General features: G+C 55.6%; 1 protein-coding gene across 5 annotated transcripts in view; it reads left to right on the forward strand.

Annotated features, from left to right (window-relative positions):
• The window catches only part of NFASC (neurofascin), a 69,646-nt gene that overhangs the window by 17,340 nt on the left and 29,100 nt on the right, over positions 1 to 23,206 (forward strand). For 3 of the 5 annotated variants that reach the window (XM_042925130.1, XM_042925133.1, XM_042925132.1), the window contains 14 exons: positions 4,529 to 4,640; positions 5,026 to 5,210; positions 6,524 to 6,655; positions 8,905 to 9,048; positions 9,693 to 9,804; positions 10,809 to 10,975; positions 11,446 to 11,593; positions 12,866 to 12,990; positions 15,180 to 15,281; positions 15,587 to 15,784; positions 16,612 to 16,682; positions 17,992 to 18,214; positions 20,207 to 20,322; positions 21,966 to 22,170. In XM_042925130.1, the coding sequence (XP_042781064.1) occupies positions 4,529 to 4,640; positions 5,026 to 5,210; positions 6,524 to 6,655; positions 8,905 to 9,048; positions 9,693 to 9,804; positions 10,809 to 10,975; positions 11,446 to 11,593; positions 12,866 to 12,990; positions 15,180 to 15,281; positions 15,587 to 15,784; positions 16,612 to 16,682; positions 17,992 to 18,214; positions 20,207 to 20,322; positions 21,966 to 22,170 (2,040 nt within the window). Of the gene's footprint in view, positions 1 to 4,528; positions 4,641 to 5,025; positions 5,211 to 6,523; positions 6,656 to 8,904; positions 9,049 to 9,692; positions 9,805 to 10,808; positions 10,976 to 11,445; positions 11,594 to 12,865; positions 12,991 to 13,931; positions 13,977 to 15,179; positions 15,282 to 15,586; positions 15,785 to 16,611; positions 16,683 to 17,991; positions 18,215 to 20,206; positions 20,323 to 21,965; positions 22,171 to 23,206 lie in introns of all 5 variants that reach the window. The other 2 variants (XM_042925128.1, XM_042925129.1) reach the window with 1 other exon arrangement.

A 23,206-nucleotide genomic window follows, 5' to 3' on the forward strand; every position in this document is an offset into this window, starting at 1 on the left:
TGAGGCACATGGTGAACAAAGGACAGCTAGGTTGAATGCTTCTAAAAAGACATAGAAAGTGAAAAGGAAGGAAGATGAAGTCCTTCCTGAGTGCAGAGTTGGACAAAGAGACGGTGCAATGAAAAATGCCCAGTGCATCTGTCTGCTTGGCCCCCCATAACGGCATTTTGTTCTAGTGATTTCTACAATGGTTTGGTACCCTCTGAACATACGCCAAATGTCCAATGACCTGCTCGGTGGCAGGGGGGAGCTGGTCTGAGATTGTAGCTTGCCACTTGGAATTCACCCAGGCAAGAGAAGAGTATGCACTCGAAGGTAGACAGCCTTCCTTGAATTAAACACAGGCTCCGGGAGGTACCACTGAGTGACCTCAGGCAAGTCATTTAATCTCCTCATCTGTAAAATGGGTATGTTACAGGCCCCAGAGAATTGTCATGAATGTTAACCAGGGTAACGTGCGTATGGTTCCCAGCACGGTGTCAGACACATCAATGATTAGTACGTGTTAGCACATTACTGGTACTGAAGGGAATGGTTTAGTGTTGACTCAAGTTAAGATGGACATAGAGAACCTGAAGAGAAGCCAAAGGAAGAAAGGCTAGCCCAAGTGTGGGAAGAAAGTACTATGGAGGGAGGAACTTGAAGGCAGACTAGAAGAACAAAAGCTATTCAGATCTTCAGCTGTGCTGAGAACTGAATAAAAAAAAGCTTCAACTGGGGTGCCTGGGTGGCTCAGTCCGTTAAGCATCCGATTCTTGATCTCAGCTCAGGTCTTGATCTCATAGTTGTGAGTTCAAGCCCTCGCTTTGGGCTCAGCACTGGGCTCTGTGCTGGGCATGAAGCCTGCTTTAAAAAAAACACACACACACACACAAAAACTCCAACTATTGCATAAGGGATTTGGGTTATACTTATGGAAGAGATTTCCTGGCAGTGGAAGGTATCAAATGTTACTAGATAAAGAGATTTTTTTTTGTCTTCTGGGATTGTTTGGTCAGCTGTTTCTGGGGCCAGAGAGGTGGATGAGATACCACGGATCCAACCTCATGAGTCCTTAATTCCGAGAATTGAAAGCAGCAAATGTGAGATCCAGCTGCCCCTAAAAGCTGTTTCTGGCAGAGGTTCTTAGATACATCCGATGCATTGAACTCCCTTCTGCTAACCCACAGTACTTGACGGAGGGGGGCAACTCAGATTGTCAGCAGTCTTGACCTTTCCTCTCACAGGAGTTGACCAAAACATTTTTTCATTGGCCCTTTAAAGCCAAGGTGGCCGAGGCAGTATCATCTCTTGAGGTGTGCCCCCTGGCCAGATTCCCCTAGAAACCCACGAGCCTGTTCTTGAACCACAGCCTGGGAGAGCAGGAAAGGATGGACTGTCCTTGGGCTAGAGGTCAGAGGGGCCCATGTGGGGAGCTCTTCCTGAATCCACCGACATGAGCTTTGGCATCTGGGTTCTGAGTTTGATCAGGTATTCGATCTGACCCCAACCCTGAAGAACAGGGAGAATAAGAGAAGCATCATCTGAATCCCCACCTCAATGAGGGTGGGTGAGATCCTATGATACCCTAGGAGACAGTCATCCTCTACCATTTAGGGTCCTATAGAGTAATCACCTTTGTCTTGGAGACTCTTCCTGAGTCTACTTCTCCAGGGAAAGAAATTAGCCATCTTCCCTTGGGAGCAGTGGCCCCCAAAGCCACCAGCTGGCTTATCCTTCATAAATTATCATTTATCCTATCATAAATTGGCACCTGCTGCAGCTGACCAGTTTTTCATAACCTCTTCTTTGGGTCCAGCCTTCTCAACCCTTCATGATACCGTGTGTCACCTCTTCAAGCCTTCCATGGCCTTAAGAATCCAGTTGAGATGCCTTTGGAGCCTCCTCATTCCCAGCTTCTTTTCCACGTTGGGCTTGACTTTATTTAATGGCCACTGAGGAGGGATGACCTCTTAGCTAAGACAATGGGAACGATATTTAAGGAAAACATAGTGGAAGAGGTTCATCAGGGCAGCTTGCTAAGACAAAAATGTCTTTCTCCCTCACCTCTTTTGCCCTTGGATTTCAGTTTTCTTTGGTTTGAGTAAGAAAGATACTCCCAAAGCTGGCTGTCAGAAGCAGGGACAGATGGGATATCCATCTTTAAAGAGGCGATACAGTATAGTGTCAGAGCACACACTTTGGTGCCAAATGGTCCAGAATCCAAAACACAACTGACTTGTGACCTTGCCAAGTCTGTGGACTCCATTGAGCCTCAGTTCCCTCTGGTGCAAATGGAGGTGGTCCCCCCCAGGTTTGTTGTGAGGATGAACATGACTATGACTATGATGTCTAGAGAGAGCTGTTAGCCCGGGCTTGGCCCGTCATGAATGCTCACCAAATGGTGGCCCTGATTATTGCCTCTGACTTTTAGAATGTTCTTCCCTATATTTTTTGAACCTTGGCTTGTTTCCCAGTAGCTTCTCCTCCTTTGGGATAATTCTGTGGTTGCTAGCCCACATCCTACGAACGGGAGTATTGCTATAACCTTTTTATAGTCACAGCTCCCAGCATTGTCAAGGTCCCCACAGCGAGACTCTGTTCATTTCTCCTCCGTCCCATACTTACTGCTTTGCTGGCCAAGTGTGCTTGTGGTGCTGCGTGCTATGGTGTGAATTAAATGTCCACAGGGTCTCGGGCTGGTTTCTGCAGATTTTGTCCCTGCGTGGAAGGAGTATGCCAACTGAGCTGGCTCTCCCACGTAGTCCGGGGGTTCCCCGCACTCAACAGACTCATCAACCTCACACCAGAGCCACCTGCCCTGAAAGCTCCTTCTCCTCATAGTTCCCTTGACCTTGTGTTGTCTTGACTGTTTGGGTGATTCCACGATAACGGGTGGGAGGAAGCTGCTGCTTTGTATCAGGCTTCCTTGGGACTGAGAGCTGGCTGCCACAAGAGTTACAGACGGTAACCAATTAACCCCATAATGGATTAACCCGTTCAGTAGCCACTGTTGTATATGTGTGTGCCGGTGGGACAAATGAGGACCTCTGCAGAAAGAGAGATAACACGCGGGGTAAACTGTTGCCTTCTTGTCTGTTCCCTTCTCCCCTCGAATCCATCCATCCCACAAACACCGACTGAACGCTCGCTGTGTGCCACATGTTGTGCCAGCCGCCTAACTAACTCTCATCATTTCTTCCCCTGACAAAAGCATAAAATAGACACCAGCTCTAGGAAATGCACTCCCCGATGGCTAATGGAGAGAAGCTGAGTGCCTCTAAGACGGGAGCCCTGCTGACCCAGCCGGGCACCAGCCTGTCCAACAAGCTCCTTTAGGAGACACCGGTGTCGCGGAGACAGGGTTCCCCCGCCACTCTGTCCTCGCTGCCAGCACCCGTTCACAGCCCCCGCCGGGAAGATGCCCTTGTTCCCCTTCCAGGCATCTCTGAGGGCTCCCGGCCCCTGGCAGCTCTGCCTGCCTTCTTCCTCTCACCTCTCCAGCTGAGTCTAAGACCCCTACACCTCTGGGCAGGGGTGCCTCCTCCAGCTTCCCTTTGCTTTGGGGCTCCTGGTGGGAAAACCCTTGCTCTTCTCCCTTCCGTCTTACTGTGCTCAGAGCTCCCGGGGAGAGGTGAGGTGCAGGTAAGGTGGGGTCTGCTGTGCTGGGGGTGTGCCCGGACTTGCATGACCCTGTCCACAGCCAAACGGCCATCCTGGCCGTGTCGATCTCCGCGAGCCACCGGGCCTTCCAAACCCACGTGCACATCACTGATGGCTGCTCCCGCCTAGTTGAATTGTAGATCACCTCCCCCATCTTGGCTGCCACTCCCCACTCCCCCTCCCCCAGTCTCTCACATCCAATTAACACCCTCCTCCCAGCCCCCTTCCAGAGTCATTAGCGAAGAAGCAGAATGGTCTTGGCCCCAGAGTGATTTCCTGTCATCTCTGCTCATTCATTCTCTCCATGTCTTTGCTAAGCCATTAATAATGCTTCCTGCATCTCTGACTGTTCATCTGGGTCTCTGTGGCTTCATCCCAGCTCCTTGTCTCCAGGGTCGCAAAGAGCAGGTTGTCTGTCCTGTGGCCCAATACAGGTCTTTTCGTTCATCCGCTGCTGCTGAGACGGCCTCCCGGTGGTGGCCACCGCATTGGCCTCTGGGGTCCCAACACAAGATGCTCCAGGAATAAACTGCTCACTGCCCGGGCAGCCCCCTCCTCCTTTCCCAGGAAGGAGGGCTTTTCCTAACAAGGGAGGAAGCCGGGCTCCTCTTGCCAGAGCCTTTCAGAACTTAGATGTGCTCACACACATGTGCCAGTGGGGCCGAGGAGCCCCACGCTTCCTAACACACCTCTCTTAATGATGCCCCGGCCCCTGGCGGGGGGGGGGGGGGGGGTTCAGCTGGGAGGGTCCGGGGCTTGGTGCGTCTGAGGGTAAGGGAGTAAGCAGGGGGCGTGATGACACTTCTTTCTAGCCTGACCGCTTTGGCCTAGCTGGGTCCACCCTCTGGGCAGGAGGCTCATGAGAGCTCCTTCTATCCTGTTTCAGCCCGAGGAGTTGCAGAAAGGACCCCCAGCTTCATGTACCCCCAGGGCACGGCGAGCAGTCAGATGGTACTGCGTGGCATGGACCTCGTGCTGGAGTGCATCGCCTCCGGGGTGTACGTACAGCTCGCACCCCCACCTCTGGCCACCCTCCGGGAGGACGCGGGTGGGGGTTTGTGCACGCTCTGTTCTTGCCACGGTTTGGGGGGCAAAACATCGTCCTCTCCATCCCGTTCTGGCTGTTTCCTTCATGGGTAATGGGGAAGGGAGATGGGTAGGCATCCTGGACGTGTGTTAGAACCTCACGTGACTTTACGTAAGTCCCTCAGTGCTCTGCGGCCGAGCGTCCCCTCTGTATGGGAGAGGTCGGCTCTCATAGGACACGCGTCCTTCTGAGCCCAAGTCCACTTTAAGGTCACCTGGGTGTCCCAGACTCTGTAGAAGAACAGCAGGGCCGTAGCTGGTGATGAGTCCGTGTTTCCCGCTTGGTCCCTCTCCCAGCCCGACACCAGATATCGCGTGGTACAAGAAAGGTGGGGACCTCCCATCAGACAAGGCCAAGTTTGAGAACTTTAACAAGGCTCTGCGCATCACCAACGTCTCCGAGGAGGACTCTGGAGAGTATTTCTGCCTGGCCTCCAACAAGATGGGCAGCATCCGGCACACGATCTCGGTGAGAGTAAAGGGTACGTTGTGTGTATTTCTCATTATGCTGATTTTGCCAGCCCTACATGCCACGACCACCCTTCCCTCTGGGGGGCGGGCCGGGTGAGCAGGGGAGACCCAGCAACACTCTGGTTCGTGGTAAGTGACCTGCCAGGGACGGTGTCACCCCGTGGATGTGAGAGAGAGAGAGAGAGAGAGAGAGAGAGAGAGAGTGTGTGTGTGTGTGTGTGTGTGTGTACACGGTGGGTACTAAGGGAAAGAGACCCACCCTGACCATCACCCACCTCTCTGTTGTGCCCAGGGCTCCCTCCACAAGAATGTACCTCCATGGTCCATTTGGATTTCACCCAGAGCCTTGTCTTTCTTTACTTTCGCATTTTAATTCACGGCGTGTCGTTTTGGCCCTGTGCTGTCTGTGTACTTGTGTGTGGTTCTTTTTACAAATGGGGAATTATCACGACCCAAATTGTTTTTTAAAAAAATCACGTCCCTCTCCCCCGAGCGCGGATGGCCCCCCTGAGCTATCGCGGGCAGTAAAGCACGTGCCTTTCTGGGTCCCCGCCACAAGTGGGTAGGGTGCACCAGTCGCCTCTCAGCCCGGGGCCGAAAGGACGGTGGGGACGGTGAGGTCTGATGCCAATAGTACAAGAACTTCCGTAGCATGCGGTCAGCTGATCCTGTGACTTTGGTCTCAGCACGACACTCGGACCGAGGGTTCTTGGCCTTGTTGGGGGCATCAAGATCTTTGACAATCCGATGCAAAGGAACCTCTCAGAAAAAAGTCCACATGTCCACAATTAGAAGGGCTAGCCAGCACTGCCCTACCAGAGCCCAGTGTCTAAAAGAATAAATACGAGGTCTTTTCTAAATGGTCAGATCTTGCAGCGATAGCCATAGAAACCCAGAGGGGCCAGCCCCGTGCGCACTTGACCACCCTCCCTGGCTTGAGCCCTTGGGTGCACATCATGAACACCTGTGGGGCTCTAAAAGCATTTGCTGCCCAAGCCTCCTCCCCTGAGGATTCTGACTTAATAGGTCTCCGACAGGCCCCAGTGTCCGTGTTTGTTAAAAGCTCTTCAGAGGATTCTAACGAGCGGCCCCAGTTTAGAACTATTGTTCTGCGAACTCAAAATAGACCGGGTGGCATCTGTGGCTCCAAGCCAGCCAAAGGCAGGCTGGACTGAGTCATCCCATGAGGATGAGCCCTGGGCAGGTGGTGAGGGCCTGGAGCTGGCACCCAGGGGCTCCTGCCTTCCTAGAGGGAGCCGGTCTGGTGTCTTCGGCCTGCCCCATGCCGACTAACCGCCCTGCCTGCACTGTGTTTGTCTTCCAGCTGCTCCCTACTGGCTGGACGAACCCAAGAACCTTATCCTGGCTCCTGGCGAGGACGGGAGACTGGTGTGTCGAGCCAATGGGAACCCCAAGCCCACCGTCCAGTGGATGGTAAACGGGGAACCTTTGCAATGTAAGTAACGAGCCGTGGTCTCACCCGACTCCGCTGTCTCTCCTGTCTCTGCTGAGGCTCCAGATCCCCATCCCTCTGGGCCAGCCCCAGTGGTCCCAGAAGTGAAGTCAAAGAACAGCCCCTTGGCTGCTGCTTCTGGAGCGTCCCATCCCTGTGGACATCTCAAGAGACAGGAAATCTGCCTCACCTTTGTGCGAGAGGACAGGAAACCTGTCGGTAGTTCCCCAGACCCCGCTCTCTGCTGAGGGCGAAATGAGAAGCAGGTTGGATGTGAGGAAGAACCTCCCCATGACAGCAGAGATGCGCCAGCACAGTTAATGAGTATGCCCAGATTTGGGGAAATTGCATCCTGCCCGATGGCTGGAGTAGGTGATTCCAGGGCCCCTTCCAGATGGGGCTGTTGGTCGAGTTTTCCCGTCATATTCTCGCCAGTTGCGTTCACATTAGAAAATGTCCTTGTGGATCTCCGTGAGAGTGCAGCATGCCCGCACCGTCCGGTGCTGAGCACATACCTTCCTCCTCCCCCACCCGTCAGTGTCCTTCCACTGGGCACAAGCAGAGACACGGACGCCACCTGCCCTCTGCTGTTGTGTCCTGACAGCACTTTGGGAACAGGGCAGACAAAGGCACCAGACTTCACTGCACCATTAAATAAATGCAGAGCCCAGGACTTGCAACTGAGCCTGGAAAGGTCACCGGTCACTTAAGGGGAGTGACTGAGAGGAAAGTGGGCTCCATGAGAATTGTCAGGGAAGGAGGCATTGGAGTTGCTGGCGTTGACTTCTTTGTGCCTTTTTGCTGAGTGGGGACTTGGGGACGGGTGATAAGGATGCTGACCGTGTCTTCATTTACCTCCTGCTGATTCCCCAGTTCCGGGCTGACACTTGCTATCTGTGGAGTGGCGCCTGAGGGGCCAGACCTGGGGTGGCCCTCGGCCCACTGCTGCTGTGGGTCTGAGCGATGCTGGATGGGTTCACAGACCATCCAAGCCAAGGCACCCGGTCCAGCCCAGGAATCTTAGAGCAGAAAGTCACCTTCTAGCAAAAGCTGGGAAAGTGGCAATTCTTTACACTTCTAGAACACTATTCATACAGCTCATTATCATTCTCTTTTTTTAAATTTTTTAAATTTTTTAAATGTTTTTTAATTTATTTTTGAGACAGAGAGAGACAGAGCATGAACAGGGGAGGGACAGAGAGAGAGCGAGACACAGAATCTGAAGCAGGCTCCAGGCTCTGAGCTGTCAGCACAGAGCCTGATGCGGGGCTCGAACTCACAGACCGCGAGATCATGACCTGAGCTGAAGTCGGATGCTTAACCGACTGAGCCACTTGGCGCCCCCCCCCTTTTTTTAAATGTTTATTATCATTCTCTTAATAAGCTCCTCAGAGTAGGATGGGAGTAATTCTCCCCCGTTTGACAGAGAAGGGAAATGAGGCCCAGAAAGATTTATTGGTTTGTCCCAGTCCCAGACTGACATGTGAGCAGGACTGAGACCCCACAGCCACTCCTCAGCCCCGGCTGTCTGCATCACAAGCCAGCCGTACTAGAAGAACCGTGGGAGCAAATGTTCTCTCTCGGTTTAGGATACGTTTCTTGGGATGATCAGGAAGCTTTGGCAAACCTAGGGACTCATTCAGTTTCAACAGGCATTGACTTATGGGTTTAACTCGGAATGTTTGAAGAATGCTCTGCTCAGAGGATGGGAAGGTGGTAGGTCCCATCCGGTTGTACTTTCCTTTGTCCTTTTCAAAACATTTGGGTGTGCACACATTGGATTAAAATAATAACGACCATCATAATCTGTGTGTGCCAGGCCTCTGCTGATGAGTTTATGCATGCATAACATCTCAGGTCACCGTCCTGAGAGCCCCGCAGGGTGACATATCATCCCCATCCCGCACACAAGGATGCTGGAGCTTCAGCAACTGAATAAAGCCGGCAGGTGATGCGGTTAGAATTCAAACCCCTTTCTGTTGCCGCGGCTTGTGCTGTCAACCACGTCTGCCCAGCTGCGGAATAGGAGGAGCAGGGATTCACAGTCCCATGGGACAGACTGAGGGACAAACCCCAGTGGGTTTATGATGGGCCCAAAGTCACACAGCTAGGCAGCAGTCGAGCCGGAAGCCGGGACTTCTGGTGCTTCTTCCACAGCACCCCGGTCGTCCTAGGGGGCCCTGGCCAGAGCCCCAAGTGCCCTCCACCCTGCCCCTCCTGTTGCTCACGTGGACCGTCTTTCCTATCTGAAGCGGCACCACCCAACCCAAACCGCGAGGTGGCTGGGGACACCATCATCTTCCGGGACACCCAGATCAGCAGCAGGGCTGTGTACCAGTGCAACACGTCCAACGAGCACGGCTACCTGCTGGCCAACGCCTTCGTCAGTGTGCTGGGTGAGTGCACCCCTCCGCTCGCCCTCAGTGCAGCCTCCCTGGGTGTTCTTCTCCAGAGGTCAGCCAGGCTGGGTGGGGTAAGAGAGCAGCAGGATGGGGGAAGCATGGACACTGAAGATGAATTTTCTGGAGAGGATGAGGGACTTCGGACCCATGGATCTGGATGTGTGGACAATTAGTTCCCTGTTAGAAGTCGGTTTGGGGCCCTTTCCCCCCTCCAGATGACGGGGAGGGACCTGTCTCACCCCTTCCACTATCCAGGCCAGTTCTGCCTGCGTTCTCAGTGTCCTGGGGGTAGGAAATGGTTCTGAATCCGTTGGTGTCCCTCCCAGAGCAGGGAGAGGGCAGAGGCGACCGGGAGATGCCTTGGGGTTGTGGAGGGGGAGTTATAGAACCTGCTGGATAATCTGGGGAGGCCCTTTGCAGAAGCCGGACTAGATGTAGCATAGGCTGAGGGTAGATGGGTGACCCTCCTCCTTCCTCACCCAACCCTGAGAGGCTTCTTAAAGGAGGAGGTTTGACGGGGGAAGGGATGTTGGGGATTGGAGAGCTGCTATGCCACCGAGGCACCTAGAAGAACTGGGGGGCTGGTAGCTGGAAAAGCTGGCCCCCCCCAGCCAAGACCCGTTCTCCGGGACTTGCAGACGTGCCCCCTCGGATGCTGTCACCCCGGAACCAGCTCATTAGGGTGATCCTGTACAACCGGACGCGGCTGGACTGCCCGTTCTTTGGGTCTCCCATCCCCACACTCCGATGGTAAGTTTTAGGAGACCAGGCGTCCCCCCTGGGGTCCTGTCTTATGGTGCCCGTTCCCATCAGGTCCACATTAGGTATTCAGTAAGACCTGGGAACATTAAAGGGTGGAAGCCAGGAGGAAGTTGGCAGATCACTGAGGTCAGCCCCCTCGTTTATTTTTTATTTAGTTAGTTTTAGAGACAGAGAGAGAGAGAGAGTGAGAGTGGGGGAGGAGCAAAGGGAGAGAGAAAGAAAATCCCAAGCAGGCTCTGCTGATAGCACAGAGCCCGATGCAAGGCTCAAACTCATGAACCATGAGATCATGACCTGAGCCGAAATCAAGAGTCGGACACTTGGGGCGCCTGGGTGGCGCAGTCGGTTAAGCGTCCGACTTCAGCCAGGTCACGATCTCGCGGTCCGTGAGTTCGAGCCCCGCGTCAGGCTCTGGGCTGATGGCTCGGAGCCTGGAGCCTGTTTCCGACTCTGTGTCTCCCTCTCTCTCTGCCCCTCCCCCGTTCATGCTCTGTCTCTCTCTGTCCCAAAAATAAATAAAAAAAAAAAAATAAAAATAAAAATAAAAAAGAAAAAAAAAAGAGTCGGACACTTGGGGCACCTGGGTGGCTCAGTCGGTTAGGCGTCCGACTTCGGCTCAGATCATGATTTTTATGATCCGTGAGTTCAAGCCCCGCATCGGGTTCTGTGCTGACAGCTCGGAGCCTGGAGCCTGCTTCCGATTCTGTGTCTCCCTCTCTCTCTGCCCCTCTCCCACTCATGCTCTGTCTCTGTCTCTCAAAAATAAATTAACGTTAAACAAAATAAAAGTTGGACACTTAACCGACTGAGCCACCCAGGTGCCCTCCTTTATTGTGCAGAGAAGAAAACTTGCCAGGGTCGCCCAGTGGTTGGAGGTGGACCCTGCGGGGCTCAGGCTCCAGGCTGCCCGCACAGCCTCTCGAGAGGTTGCCACCCCACTCCCCTGGGCCAGTCCTCTCAGTATGCTTCGTGTTGTGCTGCTCTGTTGTGAGGTTTAAGAACGGGCAAGGCAGCAACCTGGATGGTGGCAACTACCATGTCTATGAGAACGGCAGCCTGGAAATCAAGATGATCCGCAAAGAGGACCAAGGCATCTACACCTGCGTCGCCACCAACATCCTGGGCAAAGCTGAAAACCAGGTCCGCCTGGAGGTCAAAGGTAAAGGAGAGGGTTGGTAGGTAGAGGGCGGTGTGGGGGCAGGCGAGGAAGCCATCACCGCAAAGCGATTCCCGTGCGCTGTTCCCTTTGAAAATGCACCACACGTAATGTCTGATCCCTGATGGGACCCTCCCTGTGCGTCTGTGTGTCCTCGAGGGTTTCCAGCTGGCCTGGGTGCTGGGAACACCGAGCCATTCTCAGCCTGGTCCATGTGGAATTAAAGAGGGAAGCCTGAGACCCCACCAACACCCCACTACACCCCAGAAAGTGCATCATCTATTCCCAAGCCAGACAGAAAGGACTTGGGGATTGTTTACTACTTGGAATCACTCATTCATATAACTGAATGTGACCTTCTGCCACCTTCCGTGGTCGGTCTAACCTTGAGGTCACGCGCGTCACACGGTGAGGCCACGTGGGGTGGTGGGCAGAGGCCACGCCAGTGACGACCTCCCTCGGCTTCTCCACAGACCCCACCAGGATCTACCGGATGCCCGAGGACCAGGTCGCCAAAAGGGGCACCACGGTGCAGCTGGAGTGTCGGGTGAAGCACGACCCCTCCCTGAAGCTCACGGTCTCCTGGCTGAAGGATGACGAGCCCCTTTACATCGGAAACAGGTTTCTGCTCCTTCCCTCTCTCTCCCTGCCACGAGTCTGGGACCGTTTCCTTCCCCCTTGCTCTTGGCGACGCACTGAGGAACCCAGGGACAGGGAACCTGTGTCGTGCGTGCAGAGGGGCGTGGCAGCATTAGTGACTCCCCAACCCCGGGTCCCTCTCTCCCTCTCCCCCCAGCTCTCTGCCTCTCCCCTCCTCTTCCTTCTCCCTCTCCTCCTTTTCCCACTCCTTTCTCTCTTCCCTCCTCTCTTCCACTCTCTCCTCCCCCCTTTTCCTCCTCCCTATGCTCTCCTCCTCCCTGCAAGTCTCGGCAAGGCTGGCGGCAACGTCCTCAGACCTGCTTGCAGTGCCCCTGTTCTCCAGCAGAGGGCAGGTCAAGCCCGAGTCGCCGGCCACCAGAGCGCCCGTGGGGCGTCCGAGCCCGTAGGCAACTTGGACTCCTACCAGACCACCCCAGCCTCCCGCGTCCGGATTTAAGTGATGTAGGGGAAGGGGAAGCATTGATAGTGTCTAAAAGTCCCCACGGGGGTCTCTAATGTGCAGTCCATGTTGGGAATGGCTGGTCCAAGCCTTCCTCCACGGGGCTCTTTGTTGTACCCTCTAACATCCCCGGGGGTGTTTGTGCAGAGCCCTGAGGTCGCGCGTGGGGAACAGCGGTTTCCACGATCATCTCGCTTCTCCAGGGGTGTACCCTGCAGACGGGCGCAGGCATCCGTGCACTCAGTGGATACTCAGAGCTCCACCAGCCCGCCCTGCTCCGTGGTGCCCCCCTCCCTCAGCAGGAGAGAGCTCAGAGGAGCCCAGGGCGCCTGGCCTGAGCCTGGTGCGAGACTGGCCTGGGCTGAAGTGAGAGCCAGAAGTAGGGGAAGAGGAGGGATACCAGCCCGCCTGTTGAGGCGTGGACCTAACTGTGTCCTAATTTGGGAGGGGAGCGCAGCACAGGAAAGACACAGACGATATGGCCACTGGGGCATTCGAGCGCAAGGAACGTGGGTCAGGGCCGCTCCCGCTTGACCCACTTCCCCTTCCCCCTCCGTCAGGCACCTCAGGGCGCCAGGTGACAGTGAGGACCGTGCCTCTCTCGCAGCATTGAGAGGGGGGCCTCCTGTCGCCTGGGAGGGGCTGTGGCTGCCCAGGCCGGCCTGTGACGCTCCCCTCTCTGACTTGCCACCCCCCCGCTCCAGGGAGAAAGCAGACAGTGCCCGGGGCTCCCCCCAGCCCCCCACTGTCTGCCCGCTCGCCCTCCTCCCGACCCCTCCCTGGTGCCCTTGCAGGATGAAGAAGGAGGACGACTCCCTGACCATCTTTGGTGTGGCTGAGCGAGACCAGGGGAGTTACACGTGCGTTGCCAGCACTGAGCTGGACCAAGACTTGGCCAAGGCCTACCTTACTGTGCTAGGTAACTGCCACCGCTCACACGCGCTCTGACCCCCGCCCCCCGCCCCCGCCACCCCCTCCCGAGGCCAGAGAAGCTGTGGGCCTTGGACGGCTCCCAGGGCCCTGCCTGTGGTCAGCGGGCTGGTCAGGCACGGTGGTCTCCTGCCATTTGATCTGAGGGTTAGGAAGCTGCTCCTTTCAGAACGTGCTGGGCTGGACACCGTACCTCCTGAGTGGAACCATTAACTCGCCCAAATCCTCAGCTGAAGGGTTCCTGAGCGAGAGAGGGAAGGTGGACAGGGGGTTCTTCTCGTGATCATTTTTACCGACTTCACAGCTGCCTCTCTACCGCTACGCCAGTGAAAACAGTCCATCGTTGAAGCGAGACTGAATTTTGACTTTATTCTGGGAACGCCCTCTGCCAGCCTCCCTCCCCCTCCCACCTCCGGTTTCTTGAGGGGATTTCACAGGACGCGGTGCACTTAGCAAAATGATTCCATCACGTCCTGCCCTGTGTCCTGGCCAGACTGTAAATACTAAGCCATCCTAACCCCAGAGGAAGGTAGCCTTTCCCATCCAGGGAGGCACATCCCCTGGTGTCGCCTCATCACCTCTGTCCTCTTTGTGGGCGTCCCATTGCCCCTGCTGTTGGTACACCCTGCCTCTTCTGCGGTGGTGGTACACAGCTGCCGGGACGGTGGTTCTAGGCACACGGTGGCACTGGGATGGGAAGGAGACGAGTCCCCCTGCCCCCACGCCAGCCGTGGAAGAAACAAGACGACCTCTATAAGACATGGCGGGGGCGGGGGGGGGGGGGTCTCCGTGGAAGGGCAGGTGAAGCTGTGCCTTGAACACCTCAGCCCGGGGCAGCTGTTCAAGCCTCGGCCGCCTATTCCCATCCTTCTGGAACACCTGTAACCCTGGATAACCTGCTAACCTGGATAACCCGTCTTACCTTTGCAGCTGATCAGGCCACTCCAACTAACCGTTTGGCTGCCCTGCCCAAAGGTAATTCGTACTAATCACGGGACCCTCGCCAGAACCTTCTCTAGGTAGCGGGGAGGGTGGAGCCCGAGGAGGAAGGTGCTACAGGACAGGCTGTGCGGTGCGTAGGCAAGTGGGTAACGCTCCCCACTTCCCAGGGTCCCGCCCGCACCTCCCAGCCCCGCCGCAGCCCTACTCCGGGCTTCCCACGCTTTTCGCAGGTGAGGCTGTTGTTCCACCCATCCCCTACTTGTGGCCACGCTCACCGCTTCCCGGTGGTGGCCCGTTCTGTCCCCACAGCTTTGGCCGCAGAAGCGTGTAGGCTGCTGTCGGGAGGGCCCACCCGCTTCAAGTTCTCTGTAGGCCCATCTCGTTCGCGGCCTCTCCACATCGGCTGCTATGTACCTATTCACACTCTGCATTTACACGTGTGCACACAAACATGAACGTGGGCTCGGGTGACTCACCTTCCGGATCCTCCCAGCAACCAGCCAGAATCTAGAAATAACTGGGTCGAGGAGCCAGGGTGGGGAAATGGCATGCGTACCACACCGGTCCGGGGTGAGGTAGCTTTACCCCCGGGCCGGGATGGCCCTCACACCCACTGAGGAAATCCGGTGAGACTGGAGCCCCCAAAGGTGCCTCCCCCACCCCTGTTTGGATGTTTGCGGGGCGCTTCTGTCCTGCTGTCCACCACTGAAACTTCTAGACCAAGTCCCTGTCTCCTCCCTGGCCCGGTCCTCTGCCTTTGTCCCTCCCCTGCGCCTAACCGGTCTGCCTCACTCAGCACTCCAGACACCCTCCCAGACCCCTGCCCCCTCAAAGCCTTGGCAGAGTAGAAGGTAATTATCCAGAGAAAAGGAGACAAAACCCCACACTTCCTCGCCAGCTTTCCCAAGGGTCACAAGCATGGGTCTCGTGAAAAGGGCAGCATTTGCCAAACACTTGCACCTAAGAGTATCCACAGAAATGGGATAGGTCGGTCCCAGTTCTCTCTGTACCCTACATCCTTTGATGCTTTTGGGGTGGGGGTGGAATTTGGAGTCTCCTCTTTGTTCTACCTCGGCCCCCTGAGGGAATGGGGCAGGCCAGGGTCGATTCCTGCTGGCGGTGACCACAGCCCATCAGGGACCTGTCATAGGACAGTGTCCAGGGCTGGGGCCAGCACAAGGACGGGACGCCTCTAACTGGGGAGTGCTGCGTGCTGTGTTCTTCCTCTACTGCCAGGACGGCCGGACCGACCCCGGGACCTGGAGCTCACCGACCTGGCCGAGAGGAGCGTGAGGCTGACGTGGATCCCAGGGGACGATAACAACAGCCCCATCACAGGTCAGCCAGGGGCCCCGCGCTCTGATCCAGAAGCGAGGGAGGGATGGCAGCCTGGTCTCTGGTAGCAGCCGGAGGCTTTGACCGGGTCTCTGGTCCTGCTTCTGTTCCACTTGACACGTGCCCTGGGCTGTTCCCAGAGCACACGGAGGCCTCGGTTCCCCTTTCGGTGTCTTGGGAGGAACCTGTGCGTGCCTTTGCCCACCCAAGGGAGATGATAGAGACTAGCGGAAACCACGAGGGAGTACTTGGCAGAAGAACTCTGCTAGCTCAGCTCCCAAACAGCGCCGTCTTCCTTGCCCCCTCAGACTACGTCGTCCAGTTCGAAGAGGACCAGTTCCAGCCGGGGGTCTGGCATGACCATTCCAAGTTCCCGGGCAGCGTCAACTCCGCCGTCCTCCAGCTGTCCCCATACGTCAACTACCAGTTCCGGGTCATTGCCATCAACGAGGTGGGCAGCAGCCACCCCAGCCTCCCCTCCGAGCGCTACCGAACCAGCGGGGCGCGTGAGTACCCGAGGGCGGACGGACCGGGCGCTGAAACCAGGTGCCCTGAGGTCAAACGGAGTTCCCCCAGTTTCTGGCTGCAGGAACGAACGTGGGCGGGTTATTTGACGTTTCCGAGGTTCGACCTCTTCATCGGGGGAATAGCGGCACCTCCTCCCTCACGGGGCTGTTGCGGGGCTTTCGTTTGAAAATGCGGTTTGGGTACTTCCCATGATGCCTGGCATCTAGTGAGCACACAGCAAATGTTGGCTGTGATGTCTTATTATTACTAACATCCTTAATAATTCTTGGTGATCTGCCTTAAAGGGAAGTGCAAGGGCAGAGATTTGCAGTAGAAATACGTAATCCGGTGTTATGTCAGATTTCTTTTCCTATCCCACTTGGGGTCGTGTTTAGATTGCTGAAAACACACCAGCTCATTGAGCATGGGGCTGCTCCCCCAAAATGTTAAATGCCGGGGATAAACCAGTCTGGTATTAAACTTAGTAGATAATCCACGAAGGGGATAATCCACATTGAGTTAGCTGTCTGGACCATCCAAAGTATGGAAAGCCTTATGATAAATGCCGTCTGGCGAGGGATTAAAATTCAAAAGAAATTAGTGCTGCTTGTAGGGGCAGGGGGTTAAGTCTTAGCTAGGAAGGCACGTCATACACATGAGAAAACAGCGGAGCGAGTTCAGTTACCTGTGGGCTAGAGCGTGGAGAGATGCTGAGAAAAGACAGAACACAGAAGGGACGGGTCGGGTGGGAGGGAGAGAGTTTGGTGGCTCACTGTGCTCTGGTGAAGCGAATTGGACTTGAACTTTGCATCCATTTGGGTTCCAGCCCCTGAGTCCAATCCCGCCGACGTGAAGGGAGAAGGGACCAGAAAGAACAACATGGAGATCACGTGGACGGTAAGGGTCCCTCCCAGTCCCCCGTCTTGATGGGCCTGCTCTCTTGGCCTTGAGCACCTAGAAGCCCTTGCTCTCGACACCCCTGCGAACCCAAGGCCACTCTCTGCACCGGACATCCAGAAAGCAAACAGGAGCATGTCTAAAAGCAAGATTTAAGACAGGAGGAAGGAGCAGGGGTGACCAAGGAACATAGACAGCTCGTCTGGCAAAATCAGAGAGAGTACCAGCAGACATAAAATGGACTACTCTCTAGAAGAAGGAGGGGTTTAGGTTGGATTCTAGAAAAGATTTAGCCTAAACGTGTATACCTAGCTTTGGCGTGTTCTGGGGCCCTCCCACTGGAGCTGGTTGGGGGTAGAAGGAAGACCAGTATCCGAGGTTCTTTCAGTGCAGGCTTCCTTTTGGTCCAGGAATGAACTAGATGAAATAAAAGCTTCCCTCCAGGCCAGGGTTGAAAAAAATCCCATCTTCATTTTGGCTCACCGACTATATTTTCCCAACCAAAATTGGGATACGTGGTCTCCAAATGACTTTTGCTGCAAACCACTTCCAAGTCTGCGAGGTGCACGTTCAGCCATTGAAATATTAACATTTCTGTGCTGCCACCATGAGTAACAGAAGCAGGGAGATACAGCGTTGGGGATGACGGCCGTCCCCATCGTTCTGAGGGCTCGGCCTCACAGCAGCCCTGGCAGCTGGGCTGAACCCAGATTCAAGACACTGGGCTCATCTTCAGGACCTTGCAAGGACTGGCTCTTGGTCTACAGCTCTGTAGTGTGGGCTCCCAGGGGACCGATTCCTGGACCATGCCCTCAGGGAACAGAGAAGAGTGTCGCACCCACCGTTAGCTGCTGGGAACGACAGGATGGTCACACATGGATTTGGTAGAACCCAAGTCAGTTCTGGAATTTTGAGTCCAGTGGCAGCAGGCATGCTGTGGCTAAACCACAACTCATCCCTCTCCGACTTTAGAGAGTATCATGTTGTTTCCTTGTTTTGTTCTTACTGATCCGTCACAGGAGAGTCCTGTTGAAACTGCAACTTTGGCTCCCTGTGCACTTGCAGATGCGGGTGGCTCTGGGAGTCAGAGTGACTAGGTCTTGGGCGAAGCCTGTCACAGAAAATCTACATGCAGCTGAATTCATAGGACTCTGGCTGTTGGGGACTCAGTGTGGGGGTGGCACACCCTCCCAGGGCTGCGAGGGAGCCAGTGCTGTGCAGATGGGGGCAGAGTGCCCGGCACAGAAGGAGGGCGCAGGCTGTGGGCGGGTCTGGGCTCCACCCTTGCCTTCAATTTCTCCCCGCTCAGCCCATGAATGCCACCTCTGCCTTTGGCCCCAATCTGCGCTACATCGTCAAGTGGCGGCGGAGAGAAACCCGAGAGACGTGGAACAACGTCACGGTGTGGGGCTCCCGCTACGTGGTGGGGCAGACGCCTGTCTACGTACCCTATGAGATCCGGGTCCAGGCTGAAAATGACTTTGGGAAGGGCCCTGAGCCAGACACTGTCATCGGCTACTCCGGGGAAGATTGTGAGTATCCTCCCTCATCCGCTAGCAAGGACCCTCCCAGCCTGGCTGCGCAAGGCCAGCCTCACAGACCAGGAACCTCAGGGCGGGTCATGGGGCCTTCCGAGAACATCCTGGGAGGACAGTCGGTTCCCCGGAAAGAGAAATCCCCTATGGTGAACTCGGGCAACAGGCCCCTTGTAAATGTCAGGAGCAGAAATGTCATCACACAAATGCTAGTTAGAATTCTTGAACATCATCACGTGGTCCAATGCTCCCATTTTATGGATGTGAACCCTGAGGCCTTGCGAGGGAACAACCTTGCCATTATTACACGATAGCAGATGTCAAGCTGGAAAATAGAAGCCGGGCCTTCGAATCTACCTTACTGCCAAGCCTTGCTAGTGCCAGGACTTCGGGACTCTCCCTCCCAAAGAGCCATAATTAGACTCCTCTGCAGGAAGCAGGGCCCCAGGCCAGACTCCTTCTTGGCTCCCCAGGGGAGACCTCAAGAAATGCAGACGGTCTCCAGAGGCTTAGTCTGGAATGATCCAGACCAGCCACCTGCTGGCATCCCCAGTGTGGCTTACAAAGAGAAGTTCTTTGGAGGCTAGCCTCAGTGAACCAACAAGTTTCTGGGCATGTACATGGAAGTATATGCCTGGCTTTTAAGACAGCAGTGGCCTCCTTGTCCACAGCACGTCAATTCAGTAGGCTGCTGAGCAAAGCAGGGGGGTTGGTGGCGCCCCTCCCAGTCAGGGCGATCCATGCCCTCGTGGGTCTGCGTCTGATCCCAGAAAAGATCACGTAGGTGGACGGGGTGACCAGAAGGAAGGGAAGAGGAGAGTCTTGGGGAGTTGCAAGGGCCAATACTGGGGTCAAGAGTCGAGCCAGTGTTGTGTGTCGCAGTCAGATGGAAAGAAGTGAGGGTTGGGCCCCGGGCCCCACTTTCCTGGACCCACTTGGGAATAAGTGGAGGGTATCAGCAGGCTCTCTGTCCATCCTGCTCCTCGTCTTTGTGGTGGCAGACACTTCCAGACAGGACACTGGCAGGAACTACTGGCTGGTGAGTATGGACTAAGCAGGGTCTAGTCGTGAACTTCATGGACCTGCCCACAGTTTCCATTGCACCTGCCCACCCCCGAGGGCTGTGCTCTGCTGGAGGAGGTGCGGGGGGGGGGGGGGTGGGGAACGGGGGCAGAACAGCTTTGGCAGCACAGTGCAGAAAATGGAGGCAAGAATCAGTCATGAGGGAGGGGTGGGTTGTCTTCTTCAGGTACTCAAGGGTCAGAATCCCGTCCTGAACTAGGTTAGGGCATCTTCGTCTATGGGTGATGTCTCCTGCAGGGTCCTGGTAGGAAACAAATGTCACTCAAAGGGGACTGTCTCTAATGTGAGGACAGGGTTCAGGAACCACGCTGCCCGCTGGGCTAGCAACAGTGGAACCCCAGTATAACACTCTGAGCCTTGAAGGGTCAGGGGACAGGTGAGTCCCCACAACCAGGACTGCCCTTGGATAGAAAAGTACACCACCGTCAACCTGAGCCCCGCAGAGAGGCAGGCAGGGGACTAGGTACCCACCCTCCCTCTCCTCCTGCCCTGGGGTCTCCTATTGAGCTCTCCTATTGAACAAACCCTTCCAGAAGCCTGGGAACAAGGGGACCAGCTGACACGGTCCGGAGAGGGTAGCCTGCTGGGACACAGAGCAGGGTGGGGAAGGGTAGCACATGGGATGAAGGGGCAAATGGGGGCTCCCAGCATCTGAGAGTAGCAAATAATTGCCTTGTAAACATGTAAGTAGATCCCTCCCACCAAGATGGCTACCCTTTTGCCCTGGCCTTTCCCCCACTCCCGCAAGTGCAGCCTCATGGAGCAATCATAGCCCCTGCCCTCATGGAGTACCCAGTCTAGAGTGGGGTGGAGGCACAGGCCGGCAGAGAACAAGTCCGAGGGGACCCTAGAGTCCAGGGGGCAGCCCCGCTTGTATAACCAGTTCTCTGTCCCAACACATTGCAGATCCCAGGGCTGCGCCCACTGACGTTAAAATCCGAGTCCTGAACAGCACAGCCATCAGCCTTCAGTGGAACCGCGTCTATCCCGACACGGTGCAGGGCCAACTCAGAGAGTACCGAGTGAGGAAACCCGCTCTCAGCCCCGCCTAACCACCCAGCTTGCTAACCAGGGCAAGGGGGTAGCAGACGCAGGCCATGAGATCCTTGGAAGGGGTCCTAGGGATAGTTTTTAGATCCAGAGTTGATTCACGAAGATGATGTCTAGTGTTAGCGGTTCAAAAATACACCCAGGAAAAAATTACCAGGTGTGGCCTGCAAGAAATGTGCTGACGGTTCTGCTCGGCAGAAAATCACGGGAAGGGTGGTGGGTCGGGGTTGGCCCTGCGTAGCACGTTACGCTTCTCGTACATGTGTGAGCAGGCACACATGTATCTTAGGAGCAGTGTTGAGGCACCCCTGAGCTACACTCCTCTCCTCTCCGAATGGCCCCCGCTGGGCTGCTTGCCTCACCCAGCCTGCTTTCATGAAACCCCAGCTAACAGGGAGAGCCACCAAAGACCTTCCCTGTTGCCTCAGCCAACTCGGGATTATGGATTATGAAGGCCCTCGGCTTCTCCTGGTCTCCCTGCCTGTGAGCAATTTCTGCTCACTGGTCTCTCCTCTTAGGGTAGGCCGAGGTATGGAAATGGGAGAGAAGACCCAGGCTCTGCCAGGCTCTCCCTTACTTTATTTAAAAGTTGCCTGGGAAGCGAAGGAGGCTGTAGGCATGGGACAGTTCATGTTCTGTGACTTAGAGGTCATTCATTGAGAGTTGGCTGATGGACAACTGGGGGCAGAATGGAGGGAATCAGTCTCTTTTGCGGACATGAATTTGGTAGGTAGGGGAAGGAGGCAAGAGGATATATACACTTCAATGAGCTCTTCCCCAGCATTTGACTTGCACTCTTTACCTACTTGCCTGGAAGCTTTCTTGGCTAAGCTCCCATTGGGCCCCCTTCTTAAGTGTGGATTTCCTCCTTCCTTTGCCATTGGAGGCCCAAGTGACGCTGGTGTGGCAGCCTGACCTGGGCCTTCTTACCTACTGCTAACTGTTCCTTGTGTCCCAAACTCTCTCGACTCTACTTATAACACTTACCACCTTCTGAAGGCCATCCCGTCCAAGCTCTTAACAGCCTGGCGTCCCCTGACTTGGACACGTGTCTATCCCATTCTAAAGGTCTTCAAACAATATTAAAAGAAAACGTTTGACTTCAAAGGATTAAATCAGCTCTCGTATTCAGACTTCTGGGGGTAACCTGTTACTTTTCAACTTCTGCTTCCTGCCGATCTAAACCATACTAATCCAACTCAAGGTGATGTGGTCTTTGAGCACAGAAGAGAGCTTTCCATGCCGGGACCCTGGGCTCATATTTGTGGTTCCAGCATGGACTCCCTGAGCAACTTGTTCCCAGCTTGGAAATAAGTCTCATGATGGACCATCGCCATCAGTAACTTTGGCCAACCTGCCTAACCCAGAGAGGCGATGTGGCTCAGAAAACGATTGAGCCCGAAACACCCATTTCTTGTTTCGCATCAACTCTTACTCGCTGGTGGCTGATGAACAGGGCTTCTAAGGCTGCTCCCCCAGCCCTAGGGGGACTGATGAGGGCATTCGGGATTCGGAGCCCGTGGCAAGCAAAGGGAAGACCGGTCACTACCATCGGCACTAACAACTAACCCGCTCCACCTGACCGTCCCCTCACCGGCCTGCCTCTGTCCCGAAGGCCTACTACTGGAGGGAGAGCAGCTTGTTGAAGAACCTGTGGGTGTCTCAGAAGAGGCAGCAAGCCAGCTTCCCCGGTGACCGCCCCCGTGGCGTGGTGTCCCGCCTCTTCCCCTACAGTAACTACAAGCTGGAGATGGTTGTGGTCAATGGGAGAGGCGATGGGCCTCGCAGTGAAACCAAGGAATTCACCACCCCGGAAGGAGGTAGGTGTGACCCACAGCTCTTCGGGGTGGGGCAGGACCAGGGTAGCACGTCCAGGCGGGCCTGGAGCAGCCCCCAAGTGACTTGGCCGGACATTACAAGGCGACCTCTGCACGACCCCGAGAAGCTGATGTCCCGCGAGCCGAGCGGCTCTTGCCATTCCCACAGCACGCCAGCACCTCCAGGGTGGCCTGCCCTGACAGGACATTGTGTCTCAAGAGAAGAGCTGTGCCGTCTGCTGACCGCATTCCAGACAGGCTGGTAGACTGACCCCCGCAAAGGTGCTGGGGGAGCCTGGGCTACCCCCACCTCCAGAGGCCGAAGCACGGTCACCCTGACCGCCGGAAGCACCCAGGACCTTCAGAGCTCTCTCGGCACTGTAAATCCAGAAGTTTCCATCGGGATAGCTGGTCTGTGTGCACAGTGGCCCCGCAGGGGGCGCCCTGATGCTGGTTCACGGTCCGCCTGCTCCTGGGAGGCAGATGCCTGCGAAGCTTATCAGCTGGGCATTTGCTTTGCCCTCTTCCATTTCTCCCCCTCCCTTTTAACTGCTTTCCCCCCATTTTTCTTCTCTTCCTCCTTCTTCGTTCTTCTCTCTTGTTTTCTTTATTCCTATCTGTCCCAGCCCCTCATTTTCTCTTCATCTTCGGCCTCTCCGCGTCCCTCCTGCTCCTGGTGCCCTGTCCGTGGATCCCATCTTGGGTTTCTTTCTCCTCACCCGTGCACCCCGCATTGCCGGCTCGGAGCCTGCCTGCTGCTGGCACCCAGCGGTGAGCATCCTTGTCTGAAGCCTAGGAACCACAGCCTCTGTGCCAAACAGCTGTGGTTGGTCCCCTGCCAGCTGGAAGGTATCTTTGCAGGAGCAGAGCCTGACGTGTGCCGGATCCACAGTAGTTGCTAAAGGAAAACTCGACTGACTTCTTCCCCGTTTAAACCGAGTCTGAGCCATGCTTGTCCTAAACTGGGGGAAGCAGCATCCTGGATGGGGCGGTGGGCTTTGGCCCCCTTGTGGTTCTGATGGGTTCCGGCGTGACAGTT

Source organism: Panthera leo, chromosome F3 (assembly GCF_018350215.1).
Source record: "Panthera leo isolate Ple1 chromosome F3, P.leo_Ple1_pat1.1, whole genome shotgun sequence".
In the NCBI taxonomy this organism is placed as follows: Eukaryota; Metazoa; Chordata; class Mammalia; order Carnivora; family Felidae; genus Panthera; species Panthera leo.